The following is a 21624-nucleotide window of genomic DNA, read 5'->3' as shown; positions in this document are numbered from 1 at the left end:
TTTGTGGAACTTCTGCAGCAGTTGTTCTTAAATTCTCTTGTGGGAAGAAAATCTGGTTGGACGGGGATAGACCTCCTTCGAGACTCGACGGCCAACACAAAGGACTACCAACAAGACCGGCGGAGAGGGACGGAAAGAGACTTGAAAGCCTCGGATGTGAGGAATCCAGGCTAAGAACTGTCATTTTGGACATGTATTGGGGAAGGGACGAAAACCGGGGATGGGAGGGAGGGGAAAATAGAATGTTAAAATCACTCAAGACTTTTGGGTTTAGTTATTATGATCTTCATCTAATATAAAATGGGAAATCGACGGAAGAGAATTTAAGTCCAACTTAGGAAAGAATCTATTTGTTATAAAAGATGCAATATTAAGATGGTAAAGAGGAGAAATAATAATTTGCTGACATAATCATGGGAATTAGGATGCATGAAGGGGGGTGGGGGGAAGTCAAGGAACAAGGTTAAGAAACTAGGTTTTTTGCTTCTGGAATTATACATGTTTTTGTCTTTGTCTTTTTTGTATGTGTCATGTCTTTATAAAATGTGAAAAACCAATAAAAATTCTTTTTTAAAAAAATAAAAATAAAAGATGTAATATGTGAAGCTTATATGCAAACAATGACAACACGTTTATTTTTCCTGAACGTCTGAGGGTGATAAGCTGTGCCTGAGACTTTTCTATAGTTGGAAATTCAGATAGATACCCTTCATGCCTAACACTGGAGGTAGATAGGAATTCTGAGATGACAGAATGACCATTCACACTAAACCACTGTGTGTGCAGAGATTTGCATGATATTCCCTTTTTCCTATATGAGTAGGATCCTCTGCAGATTTTGCATGCAGGAGACAGAACAGAAGATCAGTTCTCCCCTATCCCTTAAATCCCACGAGGCTTTTATATAGAGAATGGCTGGGAGGATTCACTTCCCCCAAGGCACAGAGGAGAGGATCTCTGAATCGGGAAGGAAGGTTTTAACCTCACATATTTACATGATGGCAAACCTGTGTTTGTCACTGTATGTGCGTACAACAGGAAGCTGTAGATGCAATTCACCTAAATGCCACATTTCTTTTTTAATCAGCCAGCAGCTACTTCCTGTACAACCTTCAGGATCAGCTAACAACTGCCTTGTTAGCCTTCCCTCCCTGCTTTAAGCTGAAGCCAATTAGTATCTAATCAGGTGACTTATCTCCCCTAGCACTACGGATGAGGGATGAGGTATCTAAGAGACGCTATACAGGGCACTAATAATCTGGATCACGTGCTTGTGTTTTTTACACTTCACTTCATCTATCAAGCCAGTGATTTCTTTGCCACAAGAACGGAACAGGTGTGTCTGTTGCCAAATTCCCCCATTGGGTTAGATTTGGACTACCTGGCAGCGGAGATCTGAAAAAGGAGGGCTCTGTAGTAATGAGCTATTTCCTGATATGTTGAATTTCTGCTGTAACACTTCTTCCACTACACAACTATAACTGTTATGTCATACTACAATTATACCTGCATAATGAAAGAAGCATCACTAATTCAGTGTAACAGTTATGATGGTCTCTCCTTAGATTGCTACTATCAGTTTATTTATTTATTTTTTAAGAATTTTTATTGGTTTTTCACATTTTATATAAACAAATACAGACACACACAAAAAACGAACAAGAAAGACAAAAAACATGTATAATTTCAGAAAATCTTATTTTCCTAACCTTACTCCCTGACTTCCCCCCACCCCCTCCCTTGCATCCCTATTCCCAAATTTATGTCAGCAAATTGGCATTTCTCCTCTTATACATCATAATATTAATCCTTATGTAAAAAAGAAAACAAAATAAATTTTTCTAAGTTGGACCCCAGTTCCCTTCCATCGATTTCCCAATTTATCTTGAATAAATATCATATTAACTAAACCCCACAATCTTGAGTGTTGTTAATTAGATTCTTCCCTCCCTCCCATCCCCGATTTGCGCCCCTTCCCAATACATGTCCAAAATGTCAATTCTTAGCCTGGGTCCCACACGTCCGAGGCTCTCAAGTCTCTTTCAGTCCCTCTCCGCCGGTCTTGTTGGTAGTCTTTTATGTCGGTCATCAAATCTCGAAAAAGTTCTGTCAAAATCAACCTGTAATCTCCTCCCATACGTGTTTTTGGAAACAACTGCTGAAGAATTTCCACAAGGCCTGGATCTTCAAGATCATAGTCAAAGTCAAAGTCAGTGTGGAGGCCCCAATTATATTTCTTTATTTTAAAGACCTGCATTTCATGAATTCCCGGGGCCTCCACTTTCGTCTTTTGCGTCTTAGTAAACTTAGTCCAAAAGTCTCCTTGCTTGTATTCCACAGGTGTCAGTTCCTGATTGGTACTTTCCAACTTTACTTTCTCTTTTTCTTGTTTAGTCTCTTCCCCTTTTTTAGTTATCATTTCGGATTCAGCTGTGGATTCTTTCTCATTCAAGTCCTCACTACATTCAGCAGAGCTGTTTGTTCCAACAATCAAGGTCCCAAGTTGTTTACTCATAACAAAAGTCTGCTCTTGTAAGATTCCCACCAGCTGGGACATTCTTTCGATTTCTACTAGTATTTTTCCATCCACAGCCATTGTAATTCCACAGAATTCCCCCTAGAGGGAATCTGGTTACTTAGTGTTCTTTTCTCCAACAATCCTCAGACTTATTGTTATTACTTTGTTTCCAACCTTTTATTCAATTGTAACTCATTTTAATCCAGAGGGATCTTAGGTAAGGGTTTTTCCACTCTAAATTGCCCGTTTGACAGCTTTGACAGCTGTCAAACTCTGCTCCTCTTACACAAGCTCCAAAACAGGACGCTCCCGGGCCCGGGAGGGGGGTTGTTTGCAACAGAAAAAGGAAACTTCCGAAACTCCACTCTCCTGCTCAAAATTTCTTTTTTTTTTTTTTTACGAAATCTAGGAAATTACTGTCTTTTTTAACTCACCCCTTATAGGGTGGACTCTCCAGCTTAGTTTTTATGTCGTTGCTCTAAATCGTCTGCAAAGGGGGGGTGCGGACTTCCTTTTAGCACACCCCCCGGTCGTCTCAAATTCACAGGAAAAGTTTCTAAAAATCCAATTCCATTTTACTCACGGGTTATTTTTCAATCCGAATTTCAAGGAAGGAAGTCAGCGCTCTCCAGTCATGGCTCGCGGCTTCACTCGGCGGAGGTAGCGATCGACTCTCAGTGCCGCGCCACCCCCCGTATCCTCTCCGCAGCCTTTAAAAAGGCTCTTCGTGAATCAGGGGGGGCGTTTAAGGCACCCACCGAGTCTTCAGTCCGCAGGCATCCGCGCCTGCGGTTTCTAAGGGTCCCCGCGTCGCCGGCACGGCAAAGACCCATCCTCCGCTGAGCCGATTCCCTCTGGAGCTCGGAGGGAATCCGCCATTTTCAGATCGCGCCAACCCCGGAAGTCAGATTGCTACTATCAGTTTAGAGTCACAGTTACTTGTTTTTATTTTAAAAAGACTCAGTAAGTTGTACCTTTTCATTAACAAAAGGTGTATAATTGTTTTTATGTGACAACAGTTGTCACCTAAGTTGGCAGGGCTCATTTGACATCAACACAAAATAGAACCTTTAGTGTCATCAGCCCAGCCCTGTAGAATATGCAAAAAATGTGCCTTCTGCTAAAAACTTTTCATTCTTCCAGGCTTGTGCAGGCAATTAAGAATACATATTTCCATGCTAGTTAGTTGATGGTATCTTGATTTTATTTTTTATGTGTTTTTATAATATATAGGTATATTATTTTAAACAGCTTTGAGATTTTTAATGAGGTATATGAATATTTTTATAAAAAATAAAAAAGTAAGGAATTTGATTATGTATATAGTTGAAGAATCCACACCCTGTTTATAAGAACCCACAAGTTGTTTAAAGATAGGCATACACAGATGCAGTAGTAGGGAAAGCATACTCTGGTGTAGAGGATTGGAAGTTTAATCATTCTCAACTGCATAGATCCTTGTAAAGCAAGTCAGCATTACTTGTGGCTTTCAAAAAGGGAGTCAAGACACACAGATGTATTTTGGGTTGTTCATAAAACATCGAAAGCTAAGAATGAAACCTAAACTTGCAGTTTGGAGGAACAAGCAATTGCTTTGTGAGAGCCTCTGGTATTCTACTTGAAAAGCTGCCTTGCAGTGAGCTGTGAGCCTGGAACTGAGTTTTATTGGCGATGATTTCATCAGCCTTGAAATCTAAAACCCAACTCATTGTTTCAAATGTATTCCAGATGGAAGGCAAATTGTGGAGCGGAAGAAAAAGCAAAGAAAAAAACGAAAAGAGGAATCCCGCAGTCTTGATGATTCTGTATGTTGCTTGATGATGGAAATGCCATTTGCCAAAGCAGATATTGAAGATGAATTTAGCAGTAAGTATAAATACTAATCCAGAGCTGTGAAGTTGCTTTAGCTCAAATTTCCATCTTGGAAGTAAACAAGCATGTTCCACTTGGGCCAAATTTCTTCGTATTTTGTACTCTGACCTTAGCAATTACAAATGCATCTATTGTAGTCCTTGAATGTTGGCGCCACCTCTCCCCAAAGTCCCAAATGTTTGCATCCTTTAACCACAAAAATGCACTCAGATCCCGAGTGAATCACAAAATATTCTATGAACTACAAATTCTCCGCTTCCTAGTGCTTGCCCTTTAAGAAAATGCAGGAAAATGTGCAATTATGATAATGAAAAATACAATAAAAAGGTAATGAGCAAATGCTGAGATTGTTTGAATTGCAGATTTGAAACAGCTAATTAAAGGGCTGATTGTGGCAGGAGGTACCAGAACAGGGCCAATTAAATCTTCCAGCAGCAGGAAGATAACCTCAGTTGTGTTTTGCAAATCTGGCCTGGACAGGGTGGCGCCGTTATTTCATCGCCAGTTAAGAAACAATAACCATCACCACAAATATATGCGTGGGGAGTAATGTTTTTGTTTATTCCTGTGTTGCGTATTTTTATATTGTTAATCACCCGGTGATCCTTGGATGAAAGGCAGTTTAGAAATTTCATAAATAAATCAGAGTTGTAAAAAGACAGTGAGTGCAGCATAGAAAATACTGGAATGTACTGGTTCAGAAGCAACATTAAATTATGTCGGTTTTGGAGAAAACATAGAAGCCTTTGAGAGCATATCTGTTTATGCCTATGGGACCGCCTCTCCTGGTATGCCCTGCGGAGGACCTTAAGGTCCATAAATAACAACACTTTGGAGGTCCCATGCCTCAAGGAGGTTAGATTGGTCTCAACTAGAGCCAGGGCCTTTTCAGCCCTGGCCCCGACTTGGTGGAACGCTCTGTCACAGGAGACCAGGGCCCTGCGGGATTTGACATCTTTCTGCAGGGCCTGCAAGATGGAGCTGTTCTGCCTGGCCTTCCGCTTGGACTCACTCTGACCCCTTATATGGGATATGGTATATAAAATTTCCCTTGGCTTTTTTGCTGGGCCGTGTAGGACCAGCATGGATAGCTAGATCGGGTGAATATCTGATGTTCCCTTTATGGTCTTGATTTATGGGCTACTACTAAAATGAGGCTGCATTTTAAGCTATATTTTAAGCCGTATTTTAATAAACTGTTTTTTTTCTTTTTTCTATTACCTTTTATTGTAATTCATATTCGGTGTTAGCCGCCCTGAACCAGGGCCAGGGAGTTATTTATACCCTGCCCTCCCTGGCCAGGGAGGGCAGGGTATAAATAAAAATTTATTAGTTTTATTATTACTATTTATTTGCAACATTTATAGCCAAGTAGATGTACATAGGACTGAGACTTTTATCCTGAGGTAGTCATAGTGGAAATGGAAGCAGGGGAGCTTTTGTTACAGGTTAGGTAATCCAAAGGGCAACAACTATGCATAAGAGGGAGGTGTCAGTAGAATTAGAGGAAACCTGAGGTTTGCTGAAGTTCAAGAAATATTTTAAAAGAAAGAAATATTTTAGAAATATTTCTAAAAAGAAAGAACCCTGCAGCCCAGTGAGGACTGAGCAGGCGCAGTAGGCTTAGATTGACTGTTGAAGAGTAAATGGAAAACATGTGGGATGTGTGGAATGGAACGGAACGGCTGGAATCCTAGGCAGGGAACCCTTTATACAACAAAATTTTGTGGGAGGTCTCTGTCATACATGTTATATTTCAAAAAGTATGATACCTGAATTTATTTATTACTATTTATTTTATTTACTAGACTTAAATACTTCCCTTTATAAGATCTTGGGGTGGTTCACATGATAAAATACAAGGCAAAAGCCACCAACACACACTTAAAACAAAAACAACCAAACAATAACAGCCCCCCCCCCAACATATTCAAAAGGCTAGAATATTAATCAACCAAAGGCCTGGTTGAAGAGGAACATTTTCACCTAGCGCCTAAAGATATATAATGAAGGCACCAGGCGAACCTCCCTGGGGAAAGACTGCACAAACAGGGAGCCACTGCAGAAAAGGTCCGTTCTCGTGTTGCCACCTTCCGGACCTCATGTGGGGAAGGTACACAAAGAATGCCTCAGATCATGAACACAGAGTCCGGGTCGGTTTGTACAGGAGAGGTGGTTCTTGAGGTATTGACTCTTTGCGTACTAATTTTGAGAATTTATGTATTGTTCTACTCACGTGTGCACAGTATCGTAACACCTCTCCACCCTCCTTTCCTACCCAGATAAAAGCGCAGCTAAACCATATGTTAAAAAGACAAGAAAGAGAACTACTGGGAGGGAAAGTGAGGAAGACAATCTAATAAAGAAGAAAAAGAAAAATCACGATAAACCAAATTACTTCATCTCAGTTCCAATCACAAATCCAAAGGTAGCCTTACTTTTTATTATTATTCTGATCTCATAGAGGACAAAATCACTTGTGAATAATGAAACCAGAGCTTAGACATTGATTCTGTGCCTTGAAGCAGAAGGGTTTTGTGCTTTGAACTGGTGGTTCCAGAAATCTTCCCTTGCTTTCCCAACAATAAAGGTGAGGAACGAAGGAAACTGGCTCTCTTGGGAGTTGCTCCTCAAGGCGCTTGATTCCCAAAGGAGCTGCCTCCTTTTCACTACTGAACAGTTGTTTAGTGGGATAAATCGTGGGGAATAGAAGTTTGAACCTGCAGTTGCAGCACCAGGAGCGTTGGATTGGTTCTGCCACTGTGCTTGTACTGCGCTAAGCTCCTGGCCCCCTTCCCTCTCAGTTACCGTCAGTGACTTCCACATTAGGAAGCCAGGGAAGCAATGTTGCCTTACTCTGCCCAGCAGCTGCCACTGCCCAGTTGAATGTGAAGTTGCTGAGCAGCAGGAAAAGCAGCAGGTCTCTGAAGCCGCCTCTTCCTTGCTCTTCAGCTAATCAGCTCAGAAGCAGGGGTGGATAACATGGGGAGGAAGGTTATATGTATGTTGCATGGGTGCTAATAAATGCATGCACGTATGTTCCATGTATGGTTGCCTTCTCTGCAGTCTCTGGTGTGTGCTCTGCCCCACTGCCAGCTCTGCCCCTATACATAATTTGGTTTTGGCCCAACCCACCATTGCACGCGGTCCCTTATAGAGATGATCCAGTATGTGGCCTCCTACGAAGTGTGTACACATAGACCTCTGGGTATGGACATTCCTTTGAGTGCTAGAAACTTATGTATACACGGGAATATGAATTTGGAGACAGAATGGTGTTCCTTTCCTTTTTCAAAAGAAGAGCTCTCCCATGCCATGTTGGAAGCTGTTTCTGCCAGCCTGCTGACAGTGTCAGGAATGTGCTTCCTCAAGTTCAGTTCAGACATGATAAACTGCAGCAATGGCTACCTAGCCCTTTAACTGTGCTCTGCTCCCACGGTTGGAGGCAGTATGCCTTTGAGTACCAGTTGCTGGGAACCACAAGTGAGTGGTGTACTGCCGCACTGAGGTCCTTTTTCCTGGCTCCCACATACACACAGCTGTCTGCTGGAGAACAAGATGTTGGACTACATGGGTCTTTGGCCTAATCCAGCAGGGTTTTTCTTATGTAAGTTTCGGGCTCATATGCTCCTCCCTTCGCCTTCCACAATGAGGAGAAGGATGCTTTTGGTTCCATTTTGATTAGTTTATTCTAGGAATAGCTATCTGTTGTTTTTAATAACTGCCATGCACTGGTTTCAGATATAAATTTATTTTAGGTCCATTTGATTACTTCTTTTAATTGGACTGTAATGTCTGCTGGATGAAAACAAATCTTTGATTTCCTTAATTTAGTTCAGGAAATTTCTCATCTAAACAACATTTAATAGTTACTTGATTTAATTTCCAGTAATACTGCAGTTGAATGTATGCTGTAGCAAATTTTTTTTGCTTTGCTTCTGTGCATAGCAAAAATGACTGGGTGTAATTTGAAGACAAGCATTTTCTTATATGGCTGTTACTGGATGGAAAAATAAAGCTAAATAACTTAATAGCCTTTACAAGGCAAAACTCATTATCCAACTTCATCTTACAAAGCAACTAGATTCATTTTCTTCAGCAAGATTGTGTCAGCCAAGTACATTGCTGCAAACAAGAATATGTAACTAACTAACTAAATAAACTAAGTAAACGGCGTTTCCGTGTGCGGCTCTGGCTCGCCAGAGCAGCGATGTCACGCTGGCCACGTGACCCGGAAGTGTCTCCGGACAGCGCTGGCCCCCGGCCTCTTGAGTGAGATGGGCACACAACCCTAGAGTCTGGCAAGACTGGCCCGTACGGGCAGGGGTACCTTTACCTTTACCTTTAACTAAATAAAACCAAACATTAAAATGTGCAAGGTTATCGTCCTTGTCAGTTGCCAATATTAGGAATTGTAATTTGTAATGTCAAATGATCTTTCCCATTTCCTGAGGTGTTTTAGAATATAGTTTTGCATGGGCAGGGTCCTTTCCAACTCTACAATTCCATGATTCTTGATTGGTGTACAAAATTTCAATGTGGGTGATTTTTAGTTGGTTTTATCTTATATGAATCCCCTGAATTATGTTTTTATAGTAAAGTGATGGATTATATATGAATTAAGATATATATTAGGTGGACATGTTGGTGCTGACCTTTAAATCCCTAAACGGCCTTGGTCTTGTGTACCTGAAGGCGCATCTCCACCCACATAGTCCAGCTTTGACACTGAGATCCAGCTCTGAAGGCCTTCTGGCAGTGAAGTGAAGTTGCAGGGAACCAGGCAGAGGGCCTTCATGGCAGTTCTGCCCAAATGTCAAAGAGCTAAACAATCATAGGACTTTTCGCAGGCATGTGAAGGCAGCCCTGTTTCAGGAAGCTTTTGATGTTTGATGTTTTGGTGTGTTGCTTTATACTTTGCTGGAAGCCACCCAGAGTGGCTGGGGCAACCCAGTCAGATGGGCGGGGTACAAGAAATTAATAGCAACAACAACAACAGCCTAATAGATCACATCAGACTGGTTCCCTAATTGAAATCCATCTGTTGTCTTAAGCAAACACTAACAGAACAATTGGTAGTTATTTGGGACTTGTTTTAACCCCACTTATGTGCTATTAAACTCAGTGAGCAGGCATGTATTGGGCTGCAACATGTATATACAGAGTTCCCAAATGGCTATTTAGCACTTGAAATTTGTCGCTTGTAAAATATGTGATTCTGTGTCATTCTGAAAAGCCATTTATGGTCTCTCCGATACATGTGGTCTGTGGCTTCATGTCCCTCGAGCCTTCCAAGTTGCTCCACTCTCTTTGGGGTGCTCCATGGATGAGAGCTAAAATTCCAGGAACAGCCTGGCATGAAGGGGGAACCTTGTGGATTAACTGAGCAGAGAAGCTTTTGCCCCCTGTTTCTAATGATGGGTGACAGCCAGGGGCATCGGTCACTTCTGAGGTTGGATCTCTAGCCTAGTAAGGGGAAGGAAGGCAAGAGAAGCAGCCTGGGACTTGCTGGAGAGGTTGACCAGGTTCCCCCTTGCTCAGTGCACTGTTGTGGCATTATTCTGTGCTTTTCACATGTACTTTAATTCTCACTCTGCATAGTAAGAAAACCTGGGGGAATCAGTCATAAAGCTATTTTGAGAGAAATAAGATCTGTATTTAGTTCTGTAGCCAGAGAACCAATCTGATACTGGGGGGTGGGGTGGGGCAGGACATAACAATGTGTAGACAAATCCTTTGAGGGCAATCATAACCCTACGGTAATGAACACAGTAAAAATCCCCTGTATGCATAACATATCAACCAGAAGTCAGCCATCAATATTTCAAGGCAGCTTTCCTAGGGAACTCTGTCCCTTTGACATTTTAAGCGATCAACTGATTAAAGAAGTGAAATGCTGAAGATGCTGGTAATTTGGTTTGACAGAACTGATGCCCTGAAGTGTGAAAACTAACAACTCTCTGTAGAAAATAATATAAAACTTTGCTGGCTTGCAGCATTGTGCACGATCAAGCCCCAACCAACATCTGTATTAGATCAGTTGAGTCATTTTGTATGAAAAGTGCTAATGTGTTAAGAGGCACTCCTAAGGCTGCATTGTAACATGTGTCACGTCTGCGTTGAGCGAAGTGGAGCCCATCTCTTCACTCTGAAAGGGAGTATGGGCTATAACGTGCTCTTTCGTCCTGCATCCAGATCAGACCAAGGTTTTCTATAACCTTGATGTTTTTCCTATGTATTTGTGCTTTCCTCAGAATACATAGAACAGAGGGTGGATTTGGCTTTTAAAATCATGTCCTAATAAATGTATATTGTTTTGTGTTTCCTGTCTGATTTCTTTCCTATCATGGTGGGTTGTCTTAAGGCAAGAAGCACCACAAACTGGGAAAGTCTCTTGCAGGAGTCCAGTTCAAGTAAAACAGACATTGTGCTCAAGCTTTGTTTGTGTTCTCGCACTATCCCTTATGCAGAGCAAAGCGTTTTCTTTGTGTTTGCTGCTGATTGCACTAATAAAAAAAAAAGTAATATTGTTTTTGTATGTGTTTCTGTTCTCCCTCAGATCACAGACACTATTCAGCTGCTCCAGGATAAAATAATACAAAAGGATAGCAGGCTTTCTAAAGCAATGGTTCATTGTGGTTCTTTGCATATCACCCTCTCTGTTCTACATTTGGCCAGTGAAGAAGCAGTTGACAAGTAAGCATTTTACTCTGAAATAACATGCTGTCTTAAAATCTACTTAAAAGTGTGGTAACCCAAAAAAAGGGTAACAGAAACATTCTGGTTTCATTTTAACTATAATTATGACATTAATGACATATAGCTGGGGTTAATAATTTATATTAGTAGTGCTATGCCTTCTGTGGTATAGAGGAAAGTTTATTCGTATAAAAGTGCTCACATCACATAGGTAATAAGGGGAAAAAATTATATGCAAACCACAGATAATTAGCTATGCAAACTGGAGACTGCTAATCTCCCCCCAAAGATTCCTGCTAGCCCATACCTTTGTTAGTAATTTGGAGCCCTGTGTGCAGTTCTCGTAGCCTCATCTCAAAAAAGTTATTATATAGCTGTAAAATGTAGAATGATTAAAGATTGGAGTACCTTCTTTAAAAGGAAAGGCTAAAGCATTTAGAGAATTTTATGTTTGATCAAAGATAATTGAAGGCCAAACTGTAGATTACTTTAATCACATAACCTAAAGGTCATAGCCCTGATGAAGTGAAGAAGGATGGAATTTTTGTCCAGTTTACATCTTCTTCTCAACATGCTGCAGTCTCAGTGATGCTTGGACCCCTCTGAGCACGCCTCTTAATAAATACAGTGGTACCTTGGCTTACAGACACTTCAGGTTACAGACGCTTCAGGTTACAGACTCTGCTAATCCAGAAATAGTACCTCGGGTTAAGAACTTTGCTTTAGGATGAGAACAGAAATCGCGCAGCAGCAGCATGGTGGCAGCAGGAGGCCCCATTAGCTAAAGTGGTGCTTCAGGTTAAGAGCAGTTTCAGGTTAAGAACGGACCTCCAGAACGAATTAAGTTCTTAACCCAAGGTACCACTGTAGTTAAAAACATGGATGTAGCTTAGCTGCTACACACTACACCAGCTCTCTAATAAATATATCATAGCAAAAGGTTTTGTAGACCAGAGCCCACATATCAGATGCATACAGGATTATCCTCTGCTGTCAGGAATACACATATGTGAAGGAAGAGAAAATATAAAGCTATTGAGTCAAAACACCATGAAATGATAAATTCCAACACCTGTCACTGGCTAATCTCTCGCTCGCTCGCACGCGTGTGTGTACACACACACACACAATTCTTATATTAGTACATTAATATCCTGACTTTCTTCTAGCATGGGCCTCAGTTTAGTATCCAGGAGGTCTCCCATCCAAGTACTCATCAGACTAAAACCTGCTTAATGTCAGGAGGTGGTTGCATTATGTGCTGTGAGGCCGTATTCTAGTCTATAATGGCCTCTTTAATAGTGATCCTTGTAATAATGAGGTGTATAGCAACTAGTGTAGTTGAGTCAGCTAATATGGTCTCCAGTAATGGAGTAAGATTGCAATCTTATGCACACTTACTTGGGAGTAATCTCCCTTGCACTCAGTGGAGCATGCACATGTCATGAGTGAACTAACAGATTTGCTTTGTGAACCTTTTGTACACCTCTGCCTTTGGCTCTTTGTTTTTGACAAATTTGCTTTCAGCAAAGTATGGCATGGGCTTAAGTTGCTCAGACTTCTCAGTGCTGTAGCTAATGTTGTTTAGTCGTTTAGTCGTGTCCGACTCTTCGTGACCCCATGGACCAGAGCACGCCAGGCACTTCTGTCCTCCACTGCCTCCCGCAGTTTGATCAAACTCATGCTGGTAGCTTCAAGAACACCATCCAACCATCTCATTCTCTGTCTATTAGCTGTAGCTAATAGCTGGGTAATTTAATGAAAGTGAATCACAAAAGAGAAATGGACAAAGAGATATAATGAGTCCACAACCAATCCTTTCAACAGCACTATGCTAAAAGCTAAAACTCTTCCATTTGTTTTGCTTCCAATAAATTTGGGTGTGATCCTCAAAGTCTCGAGTGAGTGGCTATAGAGCTCTGTCAGTGTGTGCCCAAGTAAGGGCTTTGAGGACTGCAGCAGAATTAGCTCTCTGCACAGCTTTAAATTAAAAATTGAAGAAGGGATTGAGTTTCCTCCTTTCTGACAAGTGTAGTTTCTAGTCATTAAATGTCATGTTTTGTTTCATAACGTCTCTCGAAATGTGCACTGCTTCTGAAGAACTGCTTTGCCACATTCTCAGGCCTCTCTCTCTCTTTCTCTCTGTAGTGCAACATCTTTGTCCAGTTCCAAAACCTATACAGTAATGCAGTTTACATTTCCGCGCTCATTATTTCTGATTGGTTGAAGTTGTGTCAACTTGATGGCCTGTATATTTGACAACACAAGTGATATATGCAAATACCACTTGAGAAACCTTCAGTTGACAGGAAAAAGTTTCATTTTTCATTAATTAAAAATAGTAAACATTTAGGCTTGTGGAGAAAACCTTTATAACACAGCAGGCTTGAGCAGCTTAGAAATTAGAAAACAGCTTATTTGTTTCTTGATTTGTTCAGTTATTTAGGCTTTTATTCTGCTTTTCTGTTAATCCGCTGGGCCAATTACACACACATGTCAGTTCCCCCTCAATTTCCAAGGATGAGTCCTGATTCTTGTTACTTCTGCTTCACATTAGCCACCAGGAAAGCAATCAAAGGCCACACAGCCAAGACTTTGCATTGCAGTGTAAAAGTGTGCAAGCACCAATCACATTGCTCACTCATTGCCTGGATACTTACTATGACCCCAGCAGTGGCCTTATTAGACTGGGAGGTACCCACACAAAGCGGGCAATCTGTGTGATTGATACTTGCATATGTTGCTGCTGCTGTGTGCAGCATGTGGAAATGTACCCCATCTCCAGTCCATGTGTTAGCTTAGCATCTGCAACTGCTTCCAGTGTAAATAAAACCCAGGTTTGTGTGGCTGTCACTGGAATGCCTCCTTTGGGTGTCTTTGTCACCACAGTCAGCACACAAATTCCTTTGCATCTACTCTTATTATTTCTGAAGCATGTTCTGGTCTGAACTGTGTGTTTCTCTTGACTGTTCAGTTTATTTTTATTTGATTTTAAGGGCTTTCTCTGTGGTTGTGCTTTGGTTTATGTAGGCTACATTCTTCTGGTATTTCTTTCTACGCTCAAGTAAAAAGAGCCCTCCATTCTTCATCTGTCAAGCCTCTTCTCTGCAGTTCCCATAGTCGCATATCCAGAATTTCAGAGGAGGCTGGCAGGAAGGTCCTGGACTCCTTAGCAGCTTACCTTAACATTCACAATCTCTCCTCTACATAGCTGTTACTCTCATGACTCTCATATCTTCCCAGCACTCTCTGATAGTAGATTGCTCAAGATATTTAAATAACCTATCTTTGCACCCAGCAGACAAGTTACCGTGCATTCCTCCAGTCCCTCACCCCACTAGTTATATTCTTCATAATTGATTCACCCAGAACAAACACTTTGCATACCCAGCCTATTGATGTTTCATCTTCTGCAGGGATGTCCTTATCTGAGAGGATACTCATTGTAGCAAACAGCGTGTCCTTGTGGCCTGGGGTTGTTGAGTAATCCTCAGCAGTTACTGCTCTAATAATTGTATTTATGCATTGCTGCTTTAATCATAATAGGAATTTTAGGTCACAGCCTTTTTTATTTGCGAAGCTTAGCATTGAACTCACTGGTAATACTTGCTTGAGTACATTGACCTGGTTTTGACTCTGCCTTTAACAAAGCAATTCGTAGGGAAGAAAGGCCAGAATGAAAGGAGACTGAAAATGTTGAGAGCGCATACTACATTTAAAATTATTAAGCTCCCAGCTAGCTTCACACAGAATAGAAAGCTGACAAATAAGCAGGTTTTTAAGTGACACAATGCCAGAATGAAAGTGAATGCACCAGCAACACATCATTACCCGTCCTCATCTTCCAGCAGTTTTGTGCCTTTCTTCTTCCTGTTGGCTTTTGAAGTGAATTGGCCCTCATACCTTCCCTTCCAGTGATTTCAGTTATTTTGCACAGAACATTACTTTGTGGAAACACCCTAGGCCATGACCCCAAATAGAGAAGTGATAGGTATTACAAAACAAATTTGAATCCAGCACAGTCTGTGTCACCAGTTTGAGAGGATTCTGCTGTAATGTGAGATCCAGCTGATCCCTGAGGCGCAGAGCTCTCATCAAGGGCGAGGTTGTATGTTTTAGCAGAAGTGAGAGTCTCTCGTGCTTCTGCTTTCTTTGCTGCACTGTAATTTATGAACTGGCTATTGACCAGATACGGAGTCCATCACACAGAGAGTCTACTGAGGATAGTAGATTAGTAAGCCTTCATTTTCAGAACAGCTATCAAAGGGTATTTCTGATCCAAAAGGCAAGCTGAGCGACAGTAGCAGGAGTGAAAAGGAGGGGGGAGGGAAGGGGGTGTCCATATTGTAAGGTGAAAAGAAAGGGATGTCTTAATTTACAGCATATTCTAGTCAGTCACCCGCAAGTAACTTGTTCATAGTGTGCTTTTGACACATCAAAACCAGTATAAGTCAGTGTCACAAATGAATTATGTGGCTTTCATTTTCATTTTTTTGTGGGGAGGAGGTTTGTAAATCTGGTGTGCAATTCAGGAATGAGTTCTGGAATTTCCTATGCTCTGACCTGCACAGAGCTGTGCACAAGTTTCCTCTTGCTCTTTTTCTCTCCGTGTATCATATTGAGTTCACCTGTGCAAAGTGGCCAGCTGCTCCTCACAACTGCTCCTTACATGATTGTGTGAGAGACACCAGTGCAGATTCCGCCATGCAGAGATGTAGCCAGCTCCTGTTTGTGTGGTGACTGGAAAAATGTGCTGCCATAACAGCAGAAACTGTTGCCAAACACTGCTAGTTGTCATAAGCATGCAGACCAGTTGCTCTTGATGTTTCTCCACATGATGCCACAGCCAAGAAGGGATTATGTGGACCCGTAATGAACTGAAGCCATCCTTTAAAGCAGTGTTTATGAAGGAACCCTGGAGTTCCTCAGAAGCATATCTGGGGCTCCTCAGAAAGAATAGCAGTGACAAAAGAGCTTCCTTGAAAGGCAGCTCGCTTAGGATTTCCATTGCAACAGGAATCTTCCCTTGTAGCTTGCTCCCACAGGAAATGACTAAATATGTTTATGAGGTGCAGCTGCATGCTTATTTCATATGGGATGATGTTGAGGCCCAGAAGGGCCTGCTCAGTGCCCCCTGTGGTCCAAGTGTGTGCCGAGAATGTGCCCCAGAAGTCTCTTCAATGCACTGTGGTTTCATGGCTAAGAGCTCTTTGGCATACAAGAAAATGTGAAAAAATACCCATTGAAAGCTGGAAACATTTCAAGGAGGTAGCTGTTAGGATGTCTGCCTGCCTGAATTTTGTTGGAGCTGTGATTGCAGCCTTGGCGCTAGCCATAAAAGAAAGAATTGCTCAGCCTGCCATATCTTTCACTTCAGGCAAAAGGGTCAAAACAGGTAAGTATTTCCTTTCAGGACTGTAGGATAGAGCAGGTAAGTTGGGGGCTGATGGAAGTCAAAATGAAGGTGGTATAATACATCTTTCAACTCACAATATTTATTGAGTAGACTTTCTCTGATCTTGAGGATGTCTGCTCACCAGGTAGTTACTGCCACCTAGTGACTATTAAGTCATTGTCCCAATAATAACAACAACAGAGAAATAACTGTCTAGTCAAATTAATAAGGAGAGCTCTGCTGACCATAGCCTTTCAAATATTTTATTGATTTTTGTTAAGAAATACAAACATAGCAAAAAGAAGAAAACAAAGAATCAAAAATCTAAACCACAAAGTGTCATGGCCTGGAAGGACAAAAGTACAGTGCAGCTCCAACAGAATAAAAAAAATTGACTCATACAAAGATTCCCTTTACAGATAACAAAGATACATTGAAATGAAAGTATTTTCCACCTGTGAATTCTATTTTTATTGGGAATAAAGGTTCAATGAAGTCTTAGATGAGCCATACATTTGCATATGCTTGTGACACTAAGCAACCATGTGCCTCAATATTCGTGTAAGAAATAAAGATGTGTAAATTCAAGCTCTTTCCTTTAGATGCTTTTTGATACCATTTGGACACATTTTCTGAGTCCACATCAGATTGAGAGCTGGTATTTTATATAGCTGTATATGCACAATATTTTAATTCACTCTTGTCGTGCTTTAAAAATGGAGGGTGTAAAATGCAACCATTAAGAATATTAAGCAGAAGAGTTGGTATTAATGAATAACATCAGTTCTGATATATATTTTTCCTCTTGATAGTGCAGTTGGTGCTTTCATGGCGAGTAAAGATTTAATTGAAGAACTACTGCAAGGAAAGCCATTGGATCTGTCTTTTCAAGGAACCGATCACTTTAGACACCAAGTTGGATTTGTGAAGTTGACTGACAGTGATCATGCAACCACTCTTTTAAAGATAGCAGGTAACTCTTTTTAGCAGTATTACATAGTGCTCAAAAAGCATCTCTTGACACCCTGCTAATGTAGATTGGTCCTCTTACTCACTTCTGTTTAGGGGCAGCTAACTTTGAAAACTATCTGAAGAAGTGTGCATGCACACGAAAGCTCATACCAATAACAAACTTAGTTGGTCTCTAAGGTGCTACTGGAAGGAATTTTTTTATTTTGTTTCGACTACGGCAGACGAACATGGCTACCTAGCTGTAACTTTGAAAACTTTGCATAGCTGCGACAGCCTGATCCTAACATGTTTATTGCAAAGTAAATTTCACAGCATTCCATGAAATGCTTAAGACTGCATTTGGACAGGTCAATACTCTCATAACACCACACCAACATCTGATGCACCAGCGCTTGCGCAAACTGATTCTATTTGTGATTCTATGCACTGCTCTTAAGCTCAAAAGAAAACAAAACAATAGTACCAGAAATAAGAGGGATAACATAGGTGTGCCACCAGCCCCACAGCACTCCTAACCACTTTGTCTCCATCCACCTGTCACAAGACTGATGACACACTCAGACCCAGCTCAGATGCAATGGGAAATGGTGGGTTCCTCCTGTGAGTTGCAGTGAGCCTGCACTTTGGTCCAAGCTTGCTCTCACAAATCATAGTTTAAGCAACCCTAACTTAAGTTTGAAAATCTTTGGAGCAGTAAATAGTTTAAATTTGAAATTGGACATTTTCAGTCTCTTCCTTAAAGGTGTGAAGGAGGAGAGGGAATGTGTGAACCTAAGAGTTCTTGTAGCAGGAAACCATAGTTTTGCTTAAAGTATGAATTGAAGGTACCAGTGCATGAGTAATGATGGCAGGGGTGCTATGATGTCACAAACCCATCTCACGTTCCCTCCCACACAATGCATAAGAATACTTCCAGGAAGAACCCACAGTGTTTCCTTTGTCAGAAACTGACCAATCACACAACTCCTTCCTTCTCTCTCCGCCCTCCATGAAGGTCCTAGCTGTAGTACTCAAGTGACCTTATGGTGAGCTGTAGCTCAGTGGAGTAATACAGGTTTACCATAGAAGGGGGGCTCAGGTTTGATTTCTTGCTACATGCTCCCAAGAGAAAAGATTGGAAGGAGCCTGACATGCACCTGAGAGAGTGTGGTATGACTGGTGCATGAAACAGTGACCACACTTGGGTCATTGTGTGACTTCCACAAGGAAAAATGGGGTCAGGGTATAGATTGGTGTGCTTGTTGTTCACCAATAAACGTGTTGGTTTTTCCAATAAGCCACAGGGTAAATATGTTCTTATGCTGTGTTTTGTTTGAAGGAGACCGTGCTCCTACTTGTATCTGATGGAATTGAATTTAGTCCATAAAAAGCTTATGCCATAATGAAATTTGTGTGGGCAGAGTTCTGCGTAGCACTAAGGAGATTGTTTCATCAGTGCAAGCATTTTTGCTCATCCAGCAGAACCATCTCCCCTTTGTTCTCCCACCTCTCCACACTGGCCTAGGGATTCTCCCAACCTTCCAGAGCAGATTTGGAGTCCTTGCAGTGGTTTCCACTAATGCAGTGATGGCCAAACTTGGCCCTCCAGCTGTTTGGGGACTACAACTCCCATCATCCCTAGCTAACAGGACTCAGTGGTCAGGGATGATGGGAACTGTAGTCCCAATTAAGATGGCGGGCCAAGTTTGGCCATCACTGCACTAATGGAACCAGGTAGTTGACTCCTGCTGGACCTTTGTCTTGAGGGTGCCTCAAGGCCCTCCTTTAATTTTGCTACTACTTGATAGTTGAGAGTTGTTTACCTGCTGCATTTTTCATATTCAGGGCAGTGGAAGGCATTCTATGGTCACTGGCATGCTCAGGCAGGAAAGGATTAAGAACGTGGGAAGGTACCATTGGTCTATATATTTCAGTATTTTCTATACTGGCTGCCAGAAGTTCTCCAGGGTTTCATGGCAGGAATCTTTCCCAATCCTAAATGGAGCCAGGGATTTTATGAATGCAAGCTATGAATGATCCTTTCCCTAGGGATTGAGGGTGTTTGGGAGTCACACTTTGAGGTGTAGTTTTTCCCACCAGTTAGATCCTCCCATTGCCAGCATGAGGTGTCTTGTCCCTACAGCCCCTGTTTCAACAGTGGAGTTGAGATGATAGGTAGGAGTTTATATCTGGAAATCTGATTAAGTTCAAAACTTCAGATAATTCGTACTTGGAAACATTTTGACAGATTTTACTTAGCAGTCTTCTATTACAGAACACATAAATGCCAGATTTCCATTAAACATTAACATCTAGTAGGATGAGATTAATTGGACATTTATTCATTACAATGATATATAATTGCTCGCTGTTCTACTAGCTACTAAGTGCACATTCTAGCGAGCTTTAACATCAAACCTTACATTGTAATTCCACTTAGAATGAAAGTGATAGACTAATTAACAGATGTGCTAGTAATTGCTATGGATTGCCTTAGAATCCAGGGGGGGGGGGAGTTCATTATAACCTGCTGATAAATATCACCGAAGTGGCTTTGAAGGGGCATATCACAGATATATAATATGCTAATAAAAAAAAATTCTTAAGATCTATTTCCCCCTCTTGAACATTTATATTGAGCATGACCATTGGACAGACTAATTCTAGCTACATAGCAGCACAGGATTGATAAGATATACTGCCACAACTTAATTAAGATTAGAAACTCTGATGCAAATAAATCTATAGACATTCGAACCTTTTCTTTCACTCATATACAGCAACTTTGAGCAAAACATACTGTATTTTTTGAACAAAGCAGAAAGGTCGGATTGACTTAAATTTAAATTTATCCTTAATTAAGAGAACCCTTCCCAGCTTTATTATCAGCAATGATTTGGGCACATGGCATTCAAGTTAGAATTCTTTTAAACATGTGCAGTTACTCCAGAGATCAGTCAGTGAAAGTATGAATGCATTTTCAAAGCAAGTTTAAATCCATGTGAAATATTAGTGTAAGGCAAGTTTTATGTGAAAGAAATATACTATTTTTATCCAAACCTTGACTTCATTTGGTTATTTGCATTCAGTAATTGGTCAGGAATTACATTATCGAGGTTTGGCTTCCATTTTAGATTAACCATAGTTTTAACATCTATCTCCAAAAACCGAATTATTCTTAATTTTAATTATGGAATGAAAACAACTCAGCTTTATAAACTCTAGTTTGTGGTTTGTTTGTTTCCTCTAACCAAGAATTAGCACTACTATAGGTCTATCATAATATTTAAGATACCACCCGACTGCTGTGGGTTTGGACATCACAACAAGCTGTGATTAGCTTAAAACAGAAGGAAAAGTTTTTGAACTTCTTGTCACACTGGAGGAGATGGGTAATGTTGAGCCTGAAGTTTTCCACAACTCGTTGTTAAGTCTTATGTGAGAATGCAGCTTTTGGGGGGGGGGGTTCTCCCATGCTTGTCCTGAGCCTTGTACTTAACCGCAGGAACCAGAGTGCTGAGTCTGATCCTATTTTGTCCACTGCAGTGGAAGCAATGGAGTCACTTTATTTATTTATTCATAAATGTAGCTAAGATTTCAGATTCCAGAGCTACTCTAAAGGGAGGGGAAAGGGAACAAAAGTGAATGTTGCATAGGAAAACAGAGACCAGACAATCTGTTAATGCGTTTTTATTGAAAGAAATTTAACAAAAAGATCTCAGTGCTGAAGAAATGCCTGGAGTTTGTCATTGTCCTTTTAGACTGTATCCCAAATTCCAACCGTTTCTTGGAAAAGGTTTCTTTTAAGACATTATTAGAGGCAATGAATGATCTTTTGTGTTCTGAGGAATGTGAAGTCATACCATGCCTGAACATTGCGTGACTCATATTAAGGCATTCATCAAAGTTGCAAAGGCCACTGCCATCTTGGTTATCTTCTACATAGCCTTATATAGCATGCACAAGCTTTCTCTTTAGCTCTGCTCTTTACGAATAATTAGTCTAAAACCTGTATTTTTTCACAGCACAGTTGGAACTTACAGCAAATATTTCTGTGTTATCTCTGCTCCATTCTTTTTGTTTGGGGAGCCTATGCCTTTGGCCCCGTATTTCTGTTTAAATTACAGTAAATCTTTGTAAATTTGTAACTATGCATATGCCAATTTTTTGGTGATGCATGTCAACTATT

At 41.0% G+C, this 21624-nt stretch overlaps 1 protein-coding gene across 4 annotated transcripts in view; it reads left to right on the top strand.

Annotated features, from left to right (window-relative positions):
• The window catches only part of AKAP7 (A-kinase anchoring protein 7), an 84570-nt gene that overhangs the window by 4436 nt on the left and 58510 nt on the right, over nucleotides 1-21624 (top strand). For all 4 annotated transcript variants that reach the window (XM_082216143.1, XM_082216142.1, XM_082216145.1 and 1 more), the window contains exons 2-5: nucleotides 4247-4384; nucleotides 6673-6818; nucleotides 10950-11086; nucleotides 17297-17457. In XM_082216143.1, coding sequence (XP_082072269.1) covers nucleotides 4247-4384; nucleotides 6673-6818; nucleotides 10950-11086; nucleotides 17297-17457 — 582 coding nt within the window. The remainder of the gene's footprint in view (nucleotides 1-4246; nucleotides 4385-6672; nucleotides 6819-10949; nucleotides 11087-17296; nucleotides 17458-21624) is intronic.

This window comes from Podarcis vaucheri (assembly GCF_965113315.1).
Source record: "Podarcis vaucheri genome assembly, chromosome: 3".
In the NCBI taxonomy this organism is placed as follows: domain Eukaryota; kingdom Metazoa; phylum Chordata; class Lepidosauria; order Squamata; family Lacertidae; genus Podarcis; species Podarcis vaucheri.
Note: the sequence above shows the minus strand (reverse complement) of the source record. Positions and strands in the feature narration are given on the sequence as shown.